The following is a 24209-nucleotide window of genomic DNA, read 5'->3' as shown; positions in this document are numbered from 1 at the left end:
TCTCTTCATAAAAATCAGACTTGGGAGCTTGTGAAGCCAAGAACAGGGAAGAAAATTGTTGGTTGCAAATGGGTCTTCAAGAAGAAAGAATCTGCCTCAGGTGTTGAAGATGCTAGGTACAAGGCACGTTTGGTTGCAAAGGGCTACAGTCAGGTACAAGGAATTGATTTTAATGATGTTTTCTCATCTGTTGTTAAGCATAGTTCTATTCGTGTCCTACTTGCTTTAGTTGCTATGCATGATTTGGAGTTGGAGCAACTTGATGTGAAAACAGCATTCTTACATGGTGAACTAGAAGAACAGATTTATATGCATCAACCTGAAGGGTTTGCTATTGAAAGTAAGGAGGACCATGTATGCTTGTTGAAGAAGTCCCTATATGGTTTAAAACAGTCTCCTAGACAATGGTATAAAATGTTTGATTCAGTTATGACTAGTTTTGGATACTCCAGGTGTCAATATGACTGTTGTGTTTATTTCAAAAACCTCTCTGATGGGTCATTTATATATTTGTTGCTTTTATGTTGATGATATGTTGATTGCAGCAAAAGATAGGAATGAGGTCAATAGGTTGAAGGAACAATTAAGTTCTGAATTTGAGATGAAAGATTTGGGGGCAGCAAGGAAGATCCTTGGTATGGAGATCAAGAGAGATAGAAAAGTATGAAAGCTGTGGCTATCTCAACAAAAGTACACTGAGAAGGTATTGAATCGTTTTGGCATGAAAGATGCCAAACCTGTAACTACTTCTCTTGCATCTTATTTTAGACTTTCAACTGCTCTATCACCTAAGACAGATGAAGAGGTGGAGTACATATCACGTGTTCCATACTTTAGTGCAGTTGGCTCCGTTATGTATGCTATGGTTTGCACTCGTCCTGACATTTCACAAACTGTCAGTGTGGTGAGCAGATATCTGTCATGTCCAGGTAAAGCTCATTGGGAAGCAGTGAAGTGGATACTTAGGTACTTGAAAGGGACCTCTGGTATTTGTTTGGAGTTTGGGAGGAATGGTGATAGTTTATCTGGTTATGTTGATTCAAATTATGTAGGTGATCTTGACAAGAGAAGGTCACTCAAAGGCTATGTATTTACTCTTGGAGGAAGTACGGTTAGTTGGAAAGCTACTTTACAAGTTACAGTTGCATTATCTACTACTGAAGCAGAGTATATGGCAGTGACTGAGGCAATTAAAGAAGCTATTTGACTTAGAGGTTTGTTAGGAGAACTCAGCATGGATCATGGGGTGACTGTTGTCCATTGTGATAGCCAGAGTGCTATTCACTTGACTAAAGATTCAATGTATCATGAGAGGACAAAGCACATTGATGTTCGGTATCATTTCATAAAAGAGATAATTGCTCAAGGTAAAATTCAAGTGTTGAAGATTGGTATTGAAAACAATCCAGCTGATATGTTGACTAAGCCCTTATGTGTTGGTAAGTTCGAGCATTGCTTGAACTTACTTGGTGTTTGTTGTGTTTGAGTTCATCCCTTTGGAGGGCTATTGGAGAAGATGAAGATATTAGCTATTTGTTTATCTGTTGGAGGAGAACTCAAGCCAAGGTGGAGATTTGTTAAGTTTGTCTCGAATTCTTGACCCGTTTTGAAGATTGACCCGATCCGACATATTTTGGTGGTGATCCGAATGGAAAATTTTCTGAGATCTGTGATGGAAGCAGAGGGCTTCGGCCGATAGGCCCAAGCCCAAAGCCCATCACTGATCTCGTATGGGGGTGCGGGTGCTACGCCCCTGCGGTATGGTTCGACCGGATCGACCGCGACCCGATGGGTCGACCCACATTTTTGGAGTATATATATAATGTACTGTTGCTTGTTGAGAAAGTCATTGTATTCTAGGGTTTTCATGCAGCTAGGGTTTCAGGGTGAGTTTTTCCTCGCCGCTGCTAGGGTGTAAATCTCTCTTCTGCATAGTGAATCATCTTCTTCTTCGCCCGAGGACATAGCACACCACCCTGGTGTGTGAACCTCGTTAAATCTCTGTGTTGTACGGATCTATTGTCTCTTTATTATTCATGTTTCTTGGTGTTTGTTCTAACAGGTTCGACTGGTTTGTTAAGAGAATCCCTTGGTTCCAATTGATTTAGGGTAAATTTAGTTGTGTGGCAATTTTGGATCCACCCAAAGACTCGATCCAAGACCCATTTTGGGTTCAGACTAGAAGACCCGAAGGTGACGATGTTTCTATGGATCAAAATAAAATAGCAAGTAATTATAAAAGCAGTAAAAAAGTGCTTGGCATCACCTGAGTCATGTATAGTTCGAAAAAGTACATTATTAAGGAAGGAAAAGAAGAAATAACCAAACATTCACTTCGTAGCCCCAAAGGACCAGCGGACTAGATTCTCCCTAAAAGTTCGCATGTAAAGAAGACATGTTGAATGTCCTCCTGCCCGTCATGACAAAGATAACAGGTAGGATCTAAGTCTTTCCAAAAGAATTGTGCAGGAAGGTCTTAGTAGGTATTCCGTGTAGAACCAGTCTCCAAAAGAACAACTTAAATTTAGGGTGCATATTGAGTTTCCAAAAGAATCGCCACCATTGAGAGCAAGAAGAAGAGCATGCACACTTGTGATTGCATTCATTGGAGTGTGTTAATACTTTCTTCTGAAGAAAACGAGTTGCAATCCTAGTGGTGAGAATGCCTTTTTTTCTTTTAAAGGTGGCACCACCATCTATCTTCTTCGGTAGATGGGAGGATCTCACAAATTAAGGAGGATATAGAGGGAGGAACAATGTTACAGATGAGATTCCTTAATCAAAAAGAGCCATTATGAAACAATCTAACCTTGTCCGCGTGGGAGCCATTTGAGGGAGGTAAGATGGTTATCAATGAAAACAGAATTGGAATGAAAAATCTTAGGATCAAATCAAAAGTAAGTATTTAAACCATTCCCAATTTTTGAAAAAATCATATCCTTCAGATTGGCGAGTATACGTACAATGAAATTCCAGCACGGTGACCCTTTCATTTTAAGAGTTTTAGGATAAAAAATGGATCTATTGTGGAAATATTTAGCAGCAAGTGCTTTAGCCCACATGGTTTCATTATCAAGGAATATTTTCATCCATGATCGAAAACTAGGCACACATTGATATAGAAATGGCAAAAGATGACTTCCTTAATTGAATAAATCAAGGCAAAAGTAGAACTTTTGTTTTTTCTAGGTTTCTGCTTATGCCAAACTTACCAGTGAAGAACCAAAGGAGCCAATCTCACTGGAATCGAGAGAAGAATCAAACTCTTCCCACAACTGATCCAGTTCTTTCTCAGATTCTGACTTCTCCACTATTATAGGCTTCTTAATTCCAAAAGAGAACTTCAATGGAAACTTTGTCTCAATCATAGGTGGATATATTTCTTCTTTGTGAGAATCATGTTTAGAACTTATACTCTCCAAAACCACCTTTGCTTCCCCCTTCTCCCAAATGAAATTAATTAGAGATGTGAAAACCTGGTCAACAACCTCGTCTTCAGAATCATCATTTTTGTCACTGAAATCAGAAGATGATTGCCAAGAATCATCATTCTTGCCACGTGCAGTCTTCACATCAGTTTCATTTACCTCTTCATCACCATTTGCAAAGCTTGATGGCTTTCTGTGGGAATTAATAACTGCAGCATGAGACCTAGTTCTTTTTTCAGCCACCGGTCTGCTGCTGCATTGTCCAGAACTCTCAGTCTGATCTTTTTTGTAGTTTCCTCTACTAGATACACTTGATTTTCTAAATGCACTTCGAGACTTAGTTCTCTGTCCTATACAGTAGAAAGGATCCATCACAAGAGGAAGAAAATACCTTTTTCTCTGAGCAGATTAAGCAAAACCTGTAGCATATTGGAAACAAACTCATGATTAAGAGAAAAAGCAGAGTAACAAAAACTTAGATACAGAGAGAGAGTAAACAATCAACTAAATTCCTTAAACGGCAACAAGACTTTCACCTTCTCGTCAAAATCCCTCAACCGAAATCTCCCTCAAAAGCATCTTCTCTATCTTAAAATCTGTTTTTCTAACTTGGTCTTCTCTGTGGTGTTCTCTTCATTGACTACTGCTCGAACTTGGAAGTTAAATCATGGTGAGAGAAATGTGAACTACTGATGAACTTGTCTAGTCAAGGATATGGAGAAATGGGTAGCAGCAATTTTAATTTTTGTGAGGGTTATTATGGTTTTAGCCATAGGACAAGAGATGATGATAAGACTTTCACAACTCCATTGTAATGCTTTGACAGAAGGTTTTATAACACTATAAAAGAGAGAGAATAAACCAAAGATTAAGAACTGCAAATTTCTATTTTTCCTCCCTTTTTTTCTTCTTTTGTAGCATCTCTTCCTATTTATGATCTTGTACATTCAAATATCCAGGTCTCTTTCTCTTGCTGTTGGGAGTCTACTAATAGATGATGCTCCACATTCATTTAATTTCTGTTGTCAGTTGGAAAGAAATGAAAAGACTAGATTGATAAATTCAAAAAACAGAGATCCCTTACCATAAGTATGCTATTCTGATGCTGTGGATTGGAATCAAATTGAAATACGGTGTGGAGGGATTACATATTATTCTACTCATAGGGTTGCAAGATGAACTCATATGAAGGCAAACTACTCGATTCAGCACTTTTGAAAGATATTCTTAATTTCTATATTTGGTATAGTGTAAAGAGCAAGTCAAATGAGGTAGCTTTATACGGACCCAGATCATCTCCAACGATTGACGCTCCAATGACCGTCCAACAATCCAGATCCAAGGGTTTGAACGACTTGATCACACTTCTCAACACTTGGGGATGTGCGTCCAAACAATTCCAACCTTTAGACAGATCGTTGGACACTCGTTGATGTTGAAAACGATCCTTTTTGCTTTATACGGATTAAGAATTTTGTGGTACTAAGAGTTTTGTGATAATGTCCTGCCGTGCTGCCCAAGCAAAGGTCATTGGATTTCAAGCCGTCTGCCTCAACTGTCAACAGTTCCACCACTGCCCCTTCTTTACTAACACTCAATAATCCCTACCACATCCGTATACAACTTTTAATTTCAATCCAACTATTTCATAGAGAAATTCTTTTTTTTTTTTTTGTTTTAGAATGCATTATAGACTAATCTAATTCAAGAATGCATATCAAACACAGCCAATGCTCCGACTACCTCTGCTCGGTTTACCTGCGAAGAAAAAAAAGGAAGAGAAAGAAGAAGAAAGTAGCTTAGGATGAAGAAGATTCGACCATCTCTAATCTCTTCCACAATTTCACCAAAGAGGGACGACTATGGCGAATTATCCTCAAAAGGCAAGTAAGATCGTTAGGTTTAATTGATGAGCTTATATATGTATTCATAGTTCTCTCTTGATACTCAACACACACTATTAACTTATTCTATTCAAGTCAAATCCCAATGTTTATCTAGAACTCAGGTGTGATTTTGCCCATGGTTTCAGAGCTCAGAGTATTGTGGGATGAACTTGACGAACCCGGTGTCATCTTAGCTGAGAAGACCCCATTCCAGATCTCTGAGAAAGCTCGGATGATGATCTCATGTTGATATGGAGAATTCAACCGCAAGAAACAATCGAGGAGATCCCTCAGAGCTTCTCTGTTGTAAATATCCTTCACCAAAATCATCTGAAGCATCGATTGCCGAAAATCAAGATAAGGGATTGTCGGAATCCTTCACCACAGCCACACTTTCACTGATTCGCCGGACTTTAATCGTATTTGGGTCGTCTGAGAAATTTGTTGTGGGTTTTGTATCGTAATGGGCTGCTTCTAGTTTTGCTTTCGGAATGAGTGGGAGGTGTGGTGATGTCGAGGTTGTCGAGGTAGTGAGAGAAAGAGGCGGTGGTGGTGGAGTAATCGTCGTCGTCATTGATGGAGATTAATCCACCGCTTGTGTGTGTCCCAGGAGGAGGTGATGGTGACGGTACGCAAGAGTTTGGATGGATAAAATAATGAACTCTTTTTAGGGTTTAAGTAGAAGGGTAAAAAAAAGTCATTTTCCACTTTCAAGTTAATGGTGTTACGAATTAAGGGTACAGTGAATATTATTTTTATTTTTGGGGGTCATCCTAAATTATGAAGATTTTTAGGTGTGGTATCAGAAATTTTCCCAATCAATTTTCCTCTTTTGAAGATTAACATTAGAAACAGTATGGAAAAATTTAGTGCTTCTATCTCCATCACAGATGTAATCGTGTCGTGATTTTTTAAGCCAAAAATTTTCTTTTGTTACGAGAATCCAATTGATTTTATCACCTAGCAAAGATAAAGAGACTTTTTTTTTGTAATAAAACTTTATTAACGATGGTGAAATACCGAACCAGTACAATCTGCAAACAGGAGGGAAGAAATAGCAGGGGGTGGGGAAGAAAACAAAAGCAAAGATGATTGAGTGATTGCAGAATAAGAAGCTAGGAAATCAGCAACGGCGTTGCCCTCGCACAAGGTATGGAAGAAGATTACAGAAGAGAGCCTTTGAGAGATAGCAAGGTAGTCAATGATGATGTTGAAGATACGGCAAGGACACGACCTGGACCGGCGTTGAAGAAGATTGACTATTAGCAGGTTATTACTTTCCACCACTAAGGATTGGAAGTTCTGATCCAAGGCCCAGAGAAGTGCAAAACGCACGACTAACGCCTTTGCCACCACCGTGTGAGCCACTTCGATTCTCAGCGAAAAACCTCCACGCACAGAAGCGTTAGAGTCTCTGCAAATACCACCTATCGTTGCAGGACTAGGGTTTCTTCACTAGCTCCGTCGACATTAATTTTCAAGTAATCCGGGGGAGGAGGCTACCAAGAGACCAAACGAGGATGAAACGGTTACCAAATCGTTTCACAATCCTGTCTTTCACCTGCATCTCTGTCTTCTTATCTGGGTTTGTCATCAACATTGCTAACAGCCATGAAAGGCCAGAGAAGACCAACATCCTTCGAATACCCACAAGGAAACCCCTCCAGTTCTCGTCAAATTCTTCATTCAAGATTGCCTTATTCGCTGATCTTCACTACGGAGAGAACGCCTGGACTGATTGGGGTCCTCGCCAGGACGCCAAGTCTGATAGAGTCATGTCCACCATACTAGACCAGGAAACACCAGGTGAGATGCCATGGTAGTCCCTAATCATCTCAATTTCAAACTGTAGTTTCTATTCAAACATTTCTTCACTTAATTGGTGGGAATCCATGTGATATGAGAAGTTTATTTGAGTTTCCACAAACTGGGTTGCATAGTCAATAACCAATCATGTTTCTCAAATTTCAAATTATAGTTTCTATTCAGTCATTTCCTCCCCCTGGTGGGCATCATGTGATGAAGTTTATTTGAATTTCCACGGAATAGGTTCAATCATGAATTTTGATAATGAAATTGAAATTCAATTCAGGGATTTCTTCCCCTACTTGGTGGGCATCCATGTGATGAAATTTATTTGAATTTTCACGAGATGGGTTGCAGAGTCTATAACCAATCATGAATCTTTGATCATGAAATTGACAGTTTTTTGCAGATTTCGTAGTTTATCTTGGAGATTTGATAACTGCTAACAATCTACCGATTCAAAACGCGAGCTTGTATTGGGATCGGGCTATCTCTCCAACCAGAGCAAGAGGGATTCCGTGGGCAACGATATTTGGGAACCACGACGACATGCCGTTTGAGTGGCCAATTGAATGGTTCTCAGCCTCTGGAATTCCTCAACTTCGTTGCCCATCTACGAATTCTACAACTTCAGGTACCCAAACAGATAACTTTTCACCTTCAAAATACAGAGCTTGATGAAGTCAAAAATTGATTTCTGATTTTCCTCTGTTCCATGGCCACAATTTTCATGTCTTAACACGAGAAGAAGCATGCAGCTTCAGAGGAACGATGCGAGTGGAACTGATGAAGAAGGAGGTAGAACAAAACTGTTTATCTTATTCTGCAAATGGACCTCAAGAACTTTGGCCTGGTGTATCAAACTATTTTCTCCAGGTCTTTTCATTTGACGATCCAAGATCACCCGTGGCTTTCCTATACTTTCTGGATTCTGGTGGTGGAACCTACCCAGAAGTCATATCAACCGCCCAAGCAAGTTGGTTCCAGAATATGTCACAGGAGCTCAACCCTGAGTTGAGGTATGTAATGTTTAGTTCAACAGAAAATCTAGGATTAATGGCATATTGCATAGTCATGGTTAGTTATTTGGTTGACCTAAAATTTAAAATTTGGGAGAGGATTCTCTGGGCAATGGTATAGCGGAGCGCATCTATGAGATGCGACAAAATGGGATATTACATAGGAGGGCAATTGGCTCATTTCATGTGAGAAGGAGAGAGAGACACAGAGGTGGTAGCATTCCATGCCCCCAACAGCTCAAGGATTCTTTTCCTATAAAATTTTGATAGGAAGAAAGTTCCCTAAAAGGCAGTGTGGCCCCTGCAATGTATCAAAACCATACCAAAACTGTATGGAATACTGAATACTAAGTACGGCACTGCTTGACACCCTTATCTCCACCCTTATATGGGGAGTAGAGAGATAGGCACAGGGAGCACTGGTGTAGGCCTTGCTCCCGGACAGAGAACCATTTCCCAAAATAAATAACCTGTCCAAATGGCAAAATTTTCCAATTACGAAGTTGTTCTCCTTTTTCTTGCAGCATCCCTGAGATTGTCTTTTGGCATATTCCAAGTAAGGCTTATAAGGAGGTTGCTCCCTTTTGGATACTCAATCCTTGTATTGGTTCAATTAACAAGGAGAGGGTTGATGCACAAGAAGCTGAAATGGGGATCATGGATTTGATTGTAAATAGACCTACTGTCAAGGTAAGTAGAGAACTAAAAGGGCATTGACCCTAGAGTGACTATGTTATTGGATCAAATGGTCTTATCTCTTGATTGGCAGGCAGTGTTTGTTGGTCACAACCATGGATTGGATTGGTGCTGCCCTTACAAGAAACTTTGGTTGTGCTATGCTCGCCATACTGGTTATGGTGGTTATGGGAACTGGGCAAGAGGATCAAGGATTGTTGAGATGACTCAACAACCTTTCTCTCTCAAGTCATGGATAAGGATGGAAAATGGTGATAAGCATAGTGAAGTTGTCTTGAGTTCTTGATGGGTTTCTATATGCATCTTCCACTCAAATTTGGAGAACAAATAAATCACCAGTTTCCCTTTACCCATGGCACAGGTGAATTCCTTCATGATGGGTGTTAGCACCTTGGGACGGGCATCAGGAATAGTGAGGGATATTTTTCTGAAGTAAAACCCTAGGATGATGGGTGAACCGTCTTCCATGGGTGAGGAAAACATTCACAAGTAAAACAGTACCTTCGAAGGAGACAAAAGATCAGTTATGTGAAATTAGGGTTTATAGAGCTAGCTATGGGAAGGCTCAAGAGTATTCTATAAGAAGTACACTTCTTGCCTATAAGAGGTACACTTCTTGCAGTATTATGCTTCATATATCTGACGGAGGGATTTGGTTCTAGAATTTTCAAGGTGCAGGAAGGGGTTCAACACCTGAACATTAGTATATATAGTACCCTTCAGTAATATGTAAGAGGTTGTGATTCTTTAGAGTGCTTATGATTAAAACTGTATTTTACAAATTTGATTCGCAGGAGTATTTTTTTTCTCTTCTAAAGTGATTGTGAATCATCTTAAACAGTATGGAGCTACCTTATGTCCAGGGCTAAGAATGTGACTTGTCGAAATTGTATGCAGCAAGCAGTGAGGTGTTGTGAGCATCCAACAACTGGGAGGGTCCTGCCATGCACCCCAATTGTTGGATGCTCACACACCATCTCAAAGTAGATGATTTTGACAGAGTCAAATGAGCTACAAAATAATTGTACAGTAGTAAAAAAAATTGACAGGACATATAGGTTACCAATTTGTGTATCAATGGCACAGTTGATTGTGAGAGGGCATAGAAAACGTTGTAGGTTCAGAAAACCCTTCCCCTTATGCTATTCAACCTTTCATTCATAAGTTTAAGGAAGAGGATTTGGCGCAAGAACCATAGGGATGCACCAATTGAGTGCACTAAAGCAGTATCATAGATAGGAGGGCAACAAAGTCTTTTTATATCAAAAGGAAGGAAGTGCCAGCTTACCATACCCTGTCCCAGCGGCTCAAAAAACCATTTTCCTTTTAAGATATCCACTCTTTCATCAAACAAAATTAGTATAAAAAAATATGTACATCACCATGTGCCATTGTGAACAAAGAAAAAAACATCACAAATGTTTCAAAATACTATTGTTAATTAGAAACAAAAAAGAAGGGGTGAAAAGTTTTTTTTTTTTTGGGGGAGGGGGGTTGGGTGGGTTTGAGACAAATAGTATTTCTTTCAACTCTGAGCAAAATGCGGCAAAAAGAAGGAAAATCCATGCAGCAATCCCCTTGTCTCCACCCTTGCATGAACTACGAGATCACTCCATTACTTATACCTGTTTGATATGTAACATGTCCACATCCTATTCACATTGTACTTTACTCTCTATCAAACTTAGCTTACCACCACTAATCACAAGGCAGACATGGATGCCTGTGGTTACCACTTATTCCTCCTGTTGGTTTCTTTCCATTTGAGGATGTATTGAAGGTGGTTCTAGTGAATGTAGTAGAGGAAACAAATCAAGAACTCAAGACAACTTCACTGTGCTTAATACCATCCTCCATCCTTATCCATGACTTGAGGGAAAAGGGTTGTTGAGTCATCTCAAGAATTCTTGCTCCTCTAGGCCAGTTCCCATAACCACCATAACCAGTATGGCGAGCAAAGCACAGCCAAAGCTTGTTGTAAGGGCAGCACCAATCTAATCCATGGTTGTGACCAACAAACACTGCCTGTCAAATAAAGAGATAAACCATCAGATAGATGTGTCAATTGATCATATCCATACTCAGCTCTCATCATCTCAGGTAGGGGTGTCAAACCCTAGACTGAACCAGTCAAATCGGACCAAACCGACCAGAAAAGTCTAAATTGAACCGAATTGATGCCTTATTGGTTTGGTTTGGGATTGGGTATCGTGGAACCGGCTGAAAATCAGATTGCACTAAAACCACAACCAAACATGAAAAACCAGACGAAACCAAACCCAAACCAATACTAACCCGAAAAATCCTCAAAAAAAAAAAAAAAATCCAAAAATTATGTAAATATGTACATGTTAAACCAGACCGACCTTCCCTTATTGGTCTGGTTTCGAATTCATCCATTCTCGCACTGAAACCGATACAGCTGGACCAAAACCGGACCTGATTGATTGACACCCCTATTCTCATGCAAATCAATCTGATGGAACCATTTGATGATTTAGTCACTCTCAGACAACATAGACATTTTATCAGTACTAAAGCCTATGCCCTTCTACTTAAAATTCTTACCTTGACAGAAGTTCTATTTGCAATAAAATCCATCATCCCCATTTCAGATTCTTGAGGAGCAACTGCCTCCAAATTAATGGAACCCACACAAGGCTGTTGTATTCTAGACTTTGGAGCAACCTGTTTATATGCCTGACTTGGTATATGCCAAAAAATTATCTCAGGCAACCTGTAAGATAAACAAAACAAGCAGACCTGTATTAACATTTAAACCAAACCGATCATAAACCACAAAAAGACTCCATTTCCGGATTGATCTGGCTCAATCCTATTTTTACCTAGTTAAGCTGGTTTCCCAAGAACATTTGAATTCAGAAATCTTTGGAAACCCCCAAAAAAAATTAAGGGAAGAATAATGCTATCTAGTCGCATGTAGCATGGACCCTACACTAGAAGAGAGACCAATGAGGGCATGCACAAGGGGTGGGATTTGTATTTCAGAGGCGCAGCGCCATCATTTTGTCACCGTGTCTAGGCACAAGGGCAATGAGGGGGCACACAAAGGTGGGATTTTTGTATTTCAGAGGGGTTGGGCCATCACTTTTTTCCCTATGTCTAGGAACAGGTGTCAAGCGATCAGGTAACATTCTCTTCCCCTAGAATTTAAAGGGGAAGTGTTTCTTGTGAGGGAATGTGACTCCTACTCATGTAGGGGGATCAATGGAAGCACACTGGGAAGCTTCAACTATAGAATCCTTTTTCATTTGATGGGGGGTGGGGCAGTAATTTCGCCCTTAATGTATCTAGCCATAAGGGACACGCTCCACCACAGAAACCATTTTCCTAAATATAAATGTGACTTTTCCTTCCATCTGGTATTAGGGGCTTTAAACCATGGAGATTGCCAACTGTAATCGAACCGGGTTCATGACCCAGTCTACCCTGGTCCAATTTTGTGAACTATTCAACAACTTCAAACACATAAATAAGAGAAGGAACTAAGGAATGATCTTCCAGTATACCTAGACTGAGGATTAAGCTTCTGTGATGTATTCTGAAACCATTTTACTTGAGCGTTTGATATGATTTCTGGGTAGGACCCACCACCAGAATCCAGGAAGTATAGAAAAGCCACAGGTGATTTTGGATCGTTGGATGAAGAGACCTGGAGTACATAGTTGGATACACTGGGCCAAAGATCTTTAGGGCCACTTCTAGAATAAGATGACCCATCGTTCTTTTGCATTTCATTGTTCATCAGTTCCATCCTTTGTGTCCCTCTGAAGCTGCATTCTTCTTCTCCTGCAAATCATGAAAATCGTTGCCATGGAACAAAGAAAACCAGAGAACCCATTTATGATTAATCAAATACTGTTCAGATACCTGAACTTAGATAAGTTGAAGGAGGTGGGCAACGAAGTTGAGGAATTCCAGAGGCAGAGAACCAATCAATTGGCCACTCAAAAGGCATATCATCGTGGTTCCCAAACAAAGATGCCCATGGAATCCCTCTTGCTCTGGTTGGATTGATTGCCATATCCCAATACAAGCTTGCGTTTGCGATAGGTAGATTGTTGGCTGTCACTAAATCTCCTAGATAAACCACAAAATCTGCAACAATTTCATTCCATGATCAAGAATTCTAGATGCCCACCAAGTAATCGAAGAAATGCTTCAATGCCAATCTCACCTGGGGTTTCGAGATCGAGTACTGTGGACATGACTCTATTGGAATTGGCGTCTTGGCGAGGACCCCAATCAGTCCATGCGTTCTCTCCGTAATGAAGGTCTGCAAATAACGCAATCTTGAATGAAGAGTTGGACTTGAATTGGAGGGGATTTGGTGTCTCCGTTTGTGGGATGCTGCTCTTATGTGGGCTTTCACGGCCAATGGCAATGGCGACGATGAATCCCAAGAGGATAGTAATGAATGTGAAACACAAGACTGTGAATCGATTTGGAAACTTTTCCATCATAATTTGGTTACCAAAGTTTGAACTTGTGATCTTCAATTCTGCCGTCTCACATCCCTGTGTTTTGGGTGAATACAGAGGGAATTCAGGGCAGAGAGGTTAATTTCGACATTGGATACATACTTTTAAGGAACAAAAAAGGAACAATCACAGGATATTCTCAAGGGTGATGCTTAGGAAATGATATAGCCAAACTGACCTCTCGGTGGGGGCAATGACACGTGTCGCCTCTGAGACACGTGTCCTCCGCCAGACTAAGATTCCAAGAAACCACTCACGCTCAAGCACGCTCAATCACCGAGGCACGCTCGCAAAATCACGAGGGATCACGTCGTCTGCATGAGGGGAATATTCCCCCCAGAAGGATGGACGTATTCGAGTGGGACTCTAAGAGGGAAGAAGGGGGAAAACCCTAAACCCTAAGAGCTATATAAGAAGGCACGGAAGAAAGGGGGAGGTAAGCTCTGAGACCCTCACCACTACTCTCTTATTGAACTGTGCGGCCGACCCTGACTTGAGCGTCGGAGGACTAACCCTGGACAAAGCTCCGGGCCTCCGTCGTCTGTGTTTGTGTAGGTTCGACTAGCTGGGTTTTTTGGCAGCATCAGGAAAGGACACATCCATACATTTAAATGATTAATGTTTTTTGAGAGCTCCACACTACCGGCAAGGCACCAACCAACTGAAGAGCAGTTGTCTTTTCATTTATTTGACAGAAAATCTGCTTCTTCTTATGCTTTCTGAAGAGACCCCATTGGCTGCTCACAATTAAATGGCTCTAACATCTGATCATGAAAAATTTATGACGCATTTGATTAATTTGGTAGTTCTAACTTCCTAAGTTCCAAACCTCTTTCTCTATTTAAAAATAAAAAATAAAAAAAGAGAATGGGAAAAGAATTCTCCGTCTAAGAATATGGCTCTGCAATATTTTTGCAATTCATGGGGTGTAGATCAGTTATTTCGCTATCCTGTCTGGCACAACAAAGTACTTTTTCTATAAAAATGCAAGAGATCCCTGCATGCCTGATTGCGTGACATCTTATTCCAACACGTGCAATGAGAGCATGAATAGAGTCATAGGGGCATCAACATAGATGAGAATTTTTATTTCACTGGTAAGTGGTAATTTCAAATTAGTGGGTGGGTCCATGCCATTGCTATGTATGGTTGGCATATATAATCGAGCACTACTGGCGTAAGACATGATTTTAGAGCATGGTATTGTTACCATTATTGATTGCCCCTCGACACCCATATGATTTTGATACAACTTGGACCGTATAAGGTCCCAATTGACTGAAAAAAAAAAAAATCCTTTTCAACCAATACTAGTGATGCGTATCAGTTACGTATTAGTATCGATCACATTGATAACAATATAAACACCCAACAATTACATCAAAACCTTAAAACCCAAACAATGGAGTAAGGAGTTAGGAGCTGATCGAAGTAAAATCTTAACCTTCTTCTTTAACTATATCCAAGCTAGCTTTAAATGTGTGACTGTTGGTCGTTTTGTCCAATATCAAACTCCATGATTTATGCAATTTTTATTGTTCGAAGCAACTATTGTTGAAGGACTTGACAGACTCAAAAGAGTCCATAAAGATTTTCAACTTATTCAGCATTTCAGCCCTTCTAGATAGCCATATCATTACGGCGTTGAGTTTTTTGAATCAAAATTTAAATTCTTCTAAACGTTAAAAGATCACATCCGTATTTTGACTTCTTATCTCTAGCCTTTTTTCATCAATCTTATACTCATTAAAGACAAAAATAGAGACTCAAAAAAATATATTAAAAAAAACATACCTAATGCACGAGATTTCTTGCACTGCCTTGTTATTGGAAGAGGGTTATAATGGTCACAATCTTACCCTCACTTTGCCCATGACTAAGACTTTACTCACAATGGAACAATTTGACGGTTGCACAATGGTCAAGAAGATAAGATACTATATCCAAATAATTTTCAGAAGATAAATTGGGTGCACATCACTTAATTAAAGTGATTAAAAGTCAAGTTTATGTTGTTATTTTCATCTTATTTTAGTAAATCAGAATTGAAATAATATGAGCTTTCGGTATCCATCAAATAAACTTAATAATTGTTACCAAGGGCAGTCGCGGATATTTTATTTAAGGGATTGTAGCTCTTCGAAGAATATTTTTTGATAATTTGCTTCATGGAATTTTCCTTTTAACAGCCCAACAGGTGCTGAAAGTTTCATGTATGTGGACAGGCATTGAAAAATAATTATCTTGAGCTTTAGAGTTATGAGAATCATTTTTGGATTTCATATTAGTAAATTTCCTAATGAGAGGTTTATTTTGTTCTTCTACTTATTTTTCAGATCGTTGTAATTTTTTTTTTTATGAAATAAAAAAAAATAAAAAATAAAAGAAATTAGCATCATACACATAACTAAACTAGACAAATACTTGATAGTCCTTACAACAAAGGCAATCGAGGTGGATCGGACTCCTCTACAGCGGGGTACATCATGAAGTGCAGATCCAAGGGCTGGGAGCTCTCAAAATTGCAACCCAAGGTGCTACCAACCCTTGAATCTAGACAACACACTATGTTGCGCAACAGAGGATCCTCACAATTGAGGTAAAGTGGAAAACCAAAGTAGGAGTGATCCTCTCAATTGAGGTAAAGTGGAAAACCAAAGTAGGAGTCATCTTTCATGATGGACGTAGGCATCAATTGGCCAACCACTAAAAAAATCTTGGGTTTCATCCTCTTATCATTTTTTTTTTCTTTTAAATATATTTATCACCCATCGCTTTCATCTTTGAAAAGAATTTCATCATCATTTTTTCTTAAACCCAATTCACCCCTTGTGTATCTAAGATGTAACCCGAGATGGGAGGGGCGAATTGGAAATACTCAAAAACTATGCACAAATTTGAAGGATGCTATACGTCGAGGATAAAATAAGCTCACAAGAAAAGAAAAGACACAATATTTAAACTGGTATGTCAAATGCTTCTAGGTTCTACCCAAAAAAAAAGTCAAATGCCTATAACACTACCCATAACTTTTTATTTTTATGATTAAAAAAAAAATGTTAGGCATCCATAATATTATATTATGTTTCACCGTTGAATATTAACTTCATATCATTTCATATTTGGTAATAAAGTTTCACTTTACTTTGCATCCAAAACGCTTTGCTATAATATGATAAACAAAAATTACATGTAAAATGTATTATTGTCGAATATGGTTAAGAAAATAAAATAAGGTAATAGTTATAAAAATATTAATTTTTAAGTATGAAAATTTTACATCTTTTTCGTTTAAATTACTCTTGCAATCAAATGGAGCCAATGGGAAATCATATTATTGTTTTGACTTCCGATCAACCCAATTGTTTCATATGATCAAATTCAAATTTAAACTTTGCACCTCAAGATATATGAGCCTTTTAATAGGCAGATATACAATTCAAAGCTCAATTATATAGGATGGATATTCAAGATATAGATAAATTCCCTCAACCTATAGGCCCTTATTCTATACATGGTAAGATAATGTATGCAATAAATGCTATCATGGATCTAGGTGCGAGAGAAGTAATGAGACGCCTTATATTGACAAATTCAAAACGATTAAATAACTAGTCTAGATTCATCAAAAAAAAAAAACTAGTCTACAACATTGTATAAGTGTATGACTCTACTACAGCTTCACACTGTGGAGGGCTTTGTGTTGAGCACATAAGAGTTATCCTATTCAAGTTCTCATGTATATATATATATTGGTCAAAAGGTACAGAGTCCAATTTCTACAACCTGATCTCTACCAAGTGGATCTGGCAATTTTTTTTTTCAGCCTAGAAGACTTCTTTAACTGTAGAGTAGAATTAGGTTATACTGTCCTACACATTTTTTGCAGGGACTTCTTTGTTAAGGAGTCGAAAAGGAATTAATCTCTCTAGGAATACAACGAAAAGAGCGAGCTCTAAAATACGATGACAATTATAAGAAATCTTCAATAATCAAGTGAGCCACTAACGGAATACTCGATATCGTTAAGATCAAATATAAAATGAGCTGTTGACGGTCAGATTCAGCAATAACTTCTCAATACAATCTAAGATAACATCTTAACAATCCAATTCAAACCGCCATTGCCTCACCTACCCCACAATTGGAGCAATCAATAATTTGACTTGTTGAATTGGAAGAAGATAACTTATTGTATAGGTTCAGGTCTGAAATTTTGCTTTCACCACGCAACACAAATTCAATATTGATGAGCAAGACAAGAACTTTGTTTAAACAAATAAAAGATAAGAAAGTAGTGTAAGGTTTAGTATTCATATACTTCTATAAATACCCATTGCATAGAATAACTCTTTCAAAATCAATAACCAGTTGAAGAAAAGAGTTCCTTCTCCAATTTCTTACATTCTATTTCTTGATTAATTGATCCAACATGGCTACTGATGAGAGAGCTGGGGCTGAAATTGTTCGCGGAAAGGAGTCCTGCGAGAAATTTTCGGCGGATTTGAAGAAAGAATTGGGATTCCCTAGTGGTGTTCTTCCCATGGGAGAGCTAGAAGAATGTGGGAGGGTGAAATCCACAGGCTTTGTGTGGTGGAAATGTAAGGCCCCCTATGAGGTTATCAATGTGCCACTCAACAACATCAAGACCAGCTATGCTATTGAGACCACAGCATATGTGGAGAAGGGGAAGATAAAGAAGATTAATGGATGGAAGGCCAAGACCCTGGTGTGGCTTTCCATAGTAGAGTTATGCTTAGAAGGTGATAAGATCGCCTTCAAGTCATCTGTGGGGACTAGCAAGTCCATCCCCCTCATCAACTTTATGAACGAAGAAGAAAAGAAGGCTTATCAAAAATAAAATGGTCCCTCCCTCCCAGAACCTGCAGTAATAGAACGCTGATGCAGCAAATTGATAAGAGTTGCTCTCTCTCTCTCTCTCTCTCTTTTTACTACCCTTCTTCAAGTGGTGACTAGTCAGGGAAACTCAGGATCCGTTCCTGAAGTTCCTTGTCATTCCCATACCTATGATCAGCTTTATGTGTTGAGTTCCTGATTTATGTACCTTTGTTTCTCTCCATCTTCTGTTACAACAATAAATGATGCACTTTACTATTTAAAACAGCCGCTGGATTCATCTTTGTTTATTAGATTGCATTTTGTGCTTGTGTGTGTGTTTGTGCACTTAAGCTGATCTATGAACTTTATTTTTTATTTTATTATTATTATTATTTTTTTAATGACGGATATTTGGGCCTTCGACTTGACTAGTCCTACATGCTCAGTGAAGAACACTAAGCACTTCCATGTGAGTGACCTCAAGGAGGTAAGAATAGTTGAACTCAAAATCACACCCTTTCTAAGACGAAGGTTCCTTACCAACTCGACTACCCCTTGAGGTTTATGAATATTCAGCTATTATCATTTAAAAAAAAAAAAAAAATTCCAAGTGTTGGGTGCTCAGAAGGTATAGGATTTCTGCATGATAGATTATGTAGGAGTCGTTCTACTGGGCTTGTGAGTGTTGGTGCAAGCAAACACTTAAACCACTAAAGTGAGAAGAGCTTGCCATGGCACTTGTGATTATCTCAAAACATGTGTTCCAAGTTCACAAAAAATATAAATTATTTGAAATTAATTTCAAAGTCCTTATTCCATAATCTTCTGATGGAATCTTGTTTAGATCACTGATTAGTATTATTTTTTGAGTATCAAATTTATTCAACAAAGCACAATGAAAACAATGCACTTAGAAGTGAAGAAGTGAGGGGGGAGGCAAACCCTGTTCAAACGGGCCAGCCACTAATAGGGAAGACTTAAAGTTTTAAGGAGACTAAAATGCTCCAACTAGTAACTAAATTCCGATTTCTAACATTGGCCGGAACGGCTGACATACAAGGACTATATCTACCTTTGATATCGAATGCAATGGAGTCCCATGTTTAAAAGTCCTTGACTTGTCCACTTATCTTCGAAGGTTCCTCTCGTACCAAATATGGATTCAATATGTGTGGATCAAGATCGTATGAGAATCTGATCCACTCACATAATATAATACTACTCCACAGATTACATATCTATAATAGTGATAAGTTGTCTCTGCTGCTATATTGATAGATTTGTCTATAAGTCAGCGGAAATTTTTTTTGCTGTTATAGGAAGGGCTCGTATAGCAATGGTAAAAATATACCTCTTTTATAGCCTTTGCAGTTGTGTCACCGAAACACCCTTTTCTTGTAATGAAAACTCATAATCTCTAAGGTATTTGTGAGTTCGGGTGTTGATTCCAGGCCCAACCTCACAAGTCTGACCGAGCCTGACACGTTTATGGCTTGACTTGAACCAGCCCATTTGATAAACATTTTGTTAAATGAGTGTTCACGGCGCAGACACCTAGCCCGTCGAACATCCAACTGAACCAACTAAATATATATATACAACTAGACCGACCTAACTCCTTTTAACCACCTTGAAATTTCCATTTTAACCCTACTACCCATAAACTAAAGCCTGAAGAAGGAAAATCCCAAAACCCTAACCTTTTAAACTAAATACTAAAGATGCATGTAATCCTATTCCGTGAACATGGGTCGTCATCAGTGGAGTTCCAGTTACTCAAAAAAGCTTTAAGAAACGCCTGTAAGCTATACGATGAAATGCCCTAAAGGGATTTCATGTATAAGATTAGAAATCCTTTTAAGATATATAAGCATTCTTAAGTTGATTTAATCAGATAAAGAAAACATTTTAGATTGAATGAAGGATGTTCTTCTAATCCACTCAAGAAATGAATTTTTAGAAGGCCCATTTAGAGCCCGATTAACACATGTTTAGATTTAATCAGGTTCCTTGCCCTGCTAAAGCCCAATTATAGCCCAAGATCGACCAACCAAATGTAAAGTATACCATGCACAATCAAGCTAAGCCCATTTATCTAAATGAGCGTTCACAGTACAGCCCTTGAAATTGGTTAAGCCCAGTTAGGCCTGTCCGAGCTCGATTAATGCTTGTTTAGAGTTAATTAGATTCGTAGCCTGGCTAAGACCAAGTGTAAATCGTACCATGCACACCCAAGCTAAGCCCATTTATCTAAACAAGCTCACGGTGCAGCCCTTGAAACTAGTGATGCCCCGTTAGGCCCGACTGAGCCCAACCAGTTGACACCCCTACCTGTGAGACTCTTGTTACTTAAATATTAGACAATATTCCATTCATGATTTTCATGTGATCCACTCCAATAGACACACATATGTAAACTTCGATTTTGCTCCTCTCCTGAACGGTGATAATCCAGGTCTTGTCCATAGCTACCTAGGCGATCGACAGATGTCAATGATGATCCAACGACTCTCGATGCGGTGCCTCTGTCCTGATCGATAGAAGCACAACTATTAAATCACCACTCGGACACTTGCTGATTGCCCAGGTAACTATGAGATGTCCTAGACGATCACCGCTCAAGAGAGGAGCCGAATCTTGTAAACTCACCCTAACCACCACTCCTCTCAAAAAAGAAAAAGAAAAAAAATGTAAAGTCACACTTACATCTTGGAAATCATGGTTCCTAATCTCGGGATTGGGTAAAAAGATAATAAAAACTTAAGGAAAAAAGGAAGGTAAATCTGTTTAATCCAACCTGATCCAGATTGATATGTGAAGGCAAATCCTAATCCAAGAACCAAGATTACGGATGTTGCATGGAATCATCATTCTAGTAATCACACAACGTGATAACTGTATTGCATTGAAGGACCAATTATGCTTGTAGCTAGTCATGAACATTTTTAAGTGAAAACTTAAAGGACAAACATAACTCGTTAATATCATACATAATAAAATAGAATTAATAATTTAATTATTAGAATTGACGTGCAAACTTCCAACAAGGAGAGAAGATGCAGAGGGTGAGGTTTTTTTATTTTTTTTTCTAAAGGTAGGAGAGGAAAGTAGTAACAGCTAAGAGGCTCGAACTTGAGACCTCCTAATAAGCATGGATGGAGTGAAGAAGTGGGTTGTGGGGGAGGGGAGGGGAGGGGAGGGGAGGGAACCAGTGATAATTAATGCTAAACATTTGTTGCGAACACATTGATAAAACCAATGCCAAATATGTTTTAGAAGATCGGTCACATACACTGACCTAGATTGGGATACTTGGTCAAACGATGAAACATTGAACAAAAATGAGCCATGACGCCAAACATAAAATTAGTCAACATGGAGTTATCCAATTCAAGTTCCCATGTATATTTCTCAATAGGATGCTATTCAACTTCAGCATTAATTTTTGAAGCATTGAATTGAAAGAAGATATCTTATTGTATGGCCCAATTTGATCCTAATATAAAATTGGGAGAGAGATAGATATGCCATCGGTGCACGATAAGTTAGAAGACACCACCAATGGAGGCACATAATGGAGTATCATACAAGAAGGATAAGGGGTCATTTTATAAAAGGGAAGAGAGATAGACACAGTGTGCGCTAGTTTACGGTATACCAACAGCATACCAAATATTTTCCCTCTTTATTGGGAGAGGGATAAGTATGTCGTTGGTGCACGATAAGCTAGCGGACAACACCAATAGAAGCACATGATGAAGTATCATATAGGAAGGATAGGGGGTCATTTCCGAAAAATGAAGAGAGATAGACACAATGGATGCTAGCTTATAATATATAGGCGGCATATCCAACTTTTTTTCATATTTAATTTAGAAGCATTGAAAGATTTCTACAATAGACTTTTGGCCTTTTTTTATTTATTTATTTATTTTTTAGGGTCACAATTTTGACCCCAAGCTCAGGCTGTTCAATATAGACATGCAAAATGTTAAGCAATTCTTACCAAATTAGGAGTGAAGACTTCCAAGTTCAAATGCAAGTTGCCAGTTTTTTTTGGTAAACTGGGACCATGGGAGAGCTAGAAGAATGTGGGACAGTGAGATCCATTGGCTTGGTGTGGTGGAAATGTAGCTCTTTCTCAATTTTTCTTAGAATCATACGAATAATTTTGCGGAATTCTCATCCTTCTTTATTAGTCAACAATATGCAAAGGAAATGGATTTCAATAAAATTTGGATTGAAAATGACTCAAGTGCAATGGTTACTGCTGTTGGTAATGATAATATTCCTTGGAAATTTCAACAACAATGGGTATTTTACCAATCTTTCCTAAGTTCCATCACTCGACGAATTACTCATTGTTATTGCAGTGAAGGTAATGTCATTGCATATTCTATTACAAAATATGTGTGCCTTGACTCAAACCTCCAATTATTATACCCAAGCTTTACTTATCAATATGTCATTTGTGACAGCCTAAATAGACCCCGCTATTGGTTTGATTGATGGATTTGCAGCACTATATATAATGCTTAACATTTTTTTTATTTTTGTTTAAAAGGTAATGCTGATGGTGGTCCTATTGAGCAAATCATGAGATCCTTATGCTTTGCTGATCGCCATGCCGAAAATGAAGTCTTAAGGTCTTTTGTGGATTCTTTTTGTGCATTCTTATTATTCTTAATTTGTCCATCTAGGTATGCCAGGATGCCAATCCTATAAATCCTATTATTTTTATTATGCAAGCCTGGATCACATGCCAACCCATCATGCGCTTAGAAGACTCAGCCAATTCATTGGTAAGATTGCCACATCAGACTTATCCAAAAAAAAAAAAAGATTGCTACATCAGCTTTCGGGCTCCTGGAATTTGCTTGGGTTAATTTTGATCTAAGGAGTCAGGTAGAGAGATTCTATGAAGTGAAGATGGAGCAAAGATATTTAACAACCTCCTACCGATTTTGGTTTTCCTTAGAAGATTTTATTTTAGTAATTTCAAATTAAATGATTTAAACAGGGTAAAGTTATACTGTACCAAGGAACCTATCCTAGTAAATATTACCTTGATTAGGTTTATTGTCTCTAAGCAATCTCAGCCGTAGAAACTTAATTAGATTGGATGGTTGATATTGATTAGGGTTTAATTTTGGTTTTTATTTTCTTATAAATTTTAATGAGAGAACAATATAAAGGGAGTTGGATTATTGAATTAAATTAGGAATTTTTTTTTTCTTGAATTCTTATAGAACTTCACCCCTTTCCAAGTCTTGAATTGAAGAGCTTGAAGACAATTCTAGAAGAGCTTGTATCATGCCGGTTAAGCACACCCCACCCTCTATCATTTCTAAAACGGTATGAAAATTTGTTCCACACTTTGCAAGGCCCGCCTCATGTTATCCATGTGGAAAAGAATAAATTGAACAAATACGGTAATATAGTTGACCCTTAATCGAATATACTATTAAACCAAAATTAGGGTTATCTGCTACCACCAAATGTATATATTTAACAACTGTAAAATATATACCACCACTAAATGTTTATATCCATCAGTGGTAACTGAATGCTGCAACCAAAATTTTCATTTAAAGACAATTAAATTATTGCCACTAAATATCTAGCTGAATAATCATGCAGAGAGTGTGTGGAGGAGCAAGGATGGGCAGGAAAGATGGATCGAGGCAGAATTTGCAAGGGTACCACTCTTCTTACGCGATGCATCTTTAGTTGGAGCCCTCTACTCTTCTAGGATTCCAAGCCAAGAGGAACAATGTTAAAGGAGTATAAAGAGAAATCACAATTACTATGTCATTTCACTTCACTGACACCATCTCCAAAGGTAGTGCTTCGGTTCGATGGTGAAAAGCTACTGAAGAGTAGCCTTCGACATCGAGTTGAGGCTTAGGAAACTCCTTAGCTATTCTTTTTCTCCCAAGAGTAGGATAGATGATTCCCTTTTAGAAATTTGGAGATGAAACTCAAGGCGAAGGCGGGGGTGGGGGCGGGGGTGGGGGTGGGGAATAGGGCGGC

General features: G+C 38.6%; 4 protein-coding genes and 1 pseudogene across 7 annotated transcripts; 2 read left to right on the top strand and 3 right to left on the bottom strand.

The window, feature by feature from the left end:
• Positions 1–3140: 3140 nt before the first annotated feature.
• On the bottom strand, positions 3141–4466 carry LOC122060967. Its single transcript, XM_042624103.1, has 2 exons — positions 3965–4466; positions 3141–3847 (listed from the first exon to the last, which is right to left on the bottom strand). The coding sequence occupies exon 2, from the start codon at positions 3798–3800 to the stop codon at positions 3198–3200; it is 603 nt and encodes a 200-aa protein (XP_042480037.1). The 5' UTR covers positions 3801–3847; positions 3965–4466; the 3' UTR covers positions 3141–3197.
• Positions 4467–5358: 892 nt separating this feature from the next.
• On the bottom strand, positions 5359–5971 carry LOC122060409 (annotated as a pseudogene).
• On the top strand, positions 5958–9652 carry LOC122060407 (probable inactive purple acid phosphatase 16). 3 transcript variants are annotated; one of them, XM_042623491.1, is made up of 6 exons: positions 5958–7120; positions 7530–7754; positions 7869–7918; positions 7997–8139; positions 8664–8829; positions 8909–9652. In XM_042623491.1, exons 1-6 carry the CDS (start codon positions 6835–6837, stop codon positions 9119–9121), a joined length of 1083 nt encoding a protein of 360 aa, XP_042479425.1. In that variant the 5' UTR covers positions 5958–6834; the 3' UTR covers positions 9122–9652. The 3 variants fall into 3 exon arrangements, with proteins under 3 accessions (XP_042479425.1, XP_042479424.1, XP_042479423.1); XM_042623490.1 differs by having other exon boundaries at positions 7869–8139; positions 8909–9086; positions 9197–9652; XM_042623489.1 differs by having other exon boundaries at positions 7869–8139.
• Positions 9653–10176: 524 nt separating this feature from the next.
• On the bottom strand, positions 10177–13488 carry LOC122061933 (probable inactive purple acid phosphatase 16). Of its 2 annotated transcripts, none has more exons than XM_042625514.1 (5): positions 13034–13488; positions 12727–12936; positions 12366–12645; positions 11404–11572; positions 10177–10860 (listed from the first exon to the last, which is right to left on the bottom strand). In XM_042625514.1, the coding sequence occupies exons 1-5, from the start codon at positions 13317–13319 to the stop codon at positions 10648–10650; spliced, it is 1158 nt and encodes a 385-aa protein (XP_042481448.1). In that variant the 5' UTR covers positions 13320–13488; the 3' UTR covers positions 10177–10647. The 2 variants fall into 2 exon arrangements, with proteins under 2 accessions (XP_042481448.1, XP_042481447.1); XM_042625513.1 differs by having other exon boundaries at positions 12727–12954; positions 13034–13486.
• Positions 13489–17769: 4281 nt separating this feature from the next.
• LOC122060751 lies at positions 17770–18198 on the top strand. The gene has a single exon (XM_042623854.1). It carries the CDS (start codon positions 17770–17772, stop codon positions 18196–18198), a length of 429 nt encoding a protein of 142 aa, XP_042479788.1.
• The last annotated feature ends 6011 nt before the right edge of the window (positions 18199–24209 follow it).

Source organism: Macadamia integrifolia, chromosome 14, assembly GCF_013358625.1.
Source record: "Macadamia integrifolia cultivar HAES 741 chromosome 14, SCU_Mint_v3, whole genome shotgun sequence".
NCBI lineage: Eukaryota > Viridiplantae > Streptophyta > Magnoliopsida > Proteales > Proteaceae > Macadamia > Macadamia integrifolia.
Note: the sequence above shows the minus strand (reverse complement) of the source record. Positions and strands in the feature narration are given on the sequence as shown.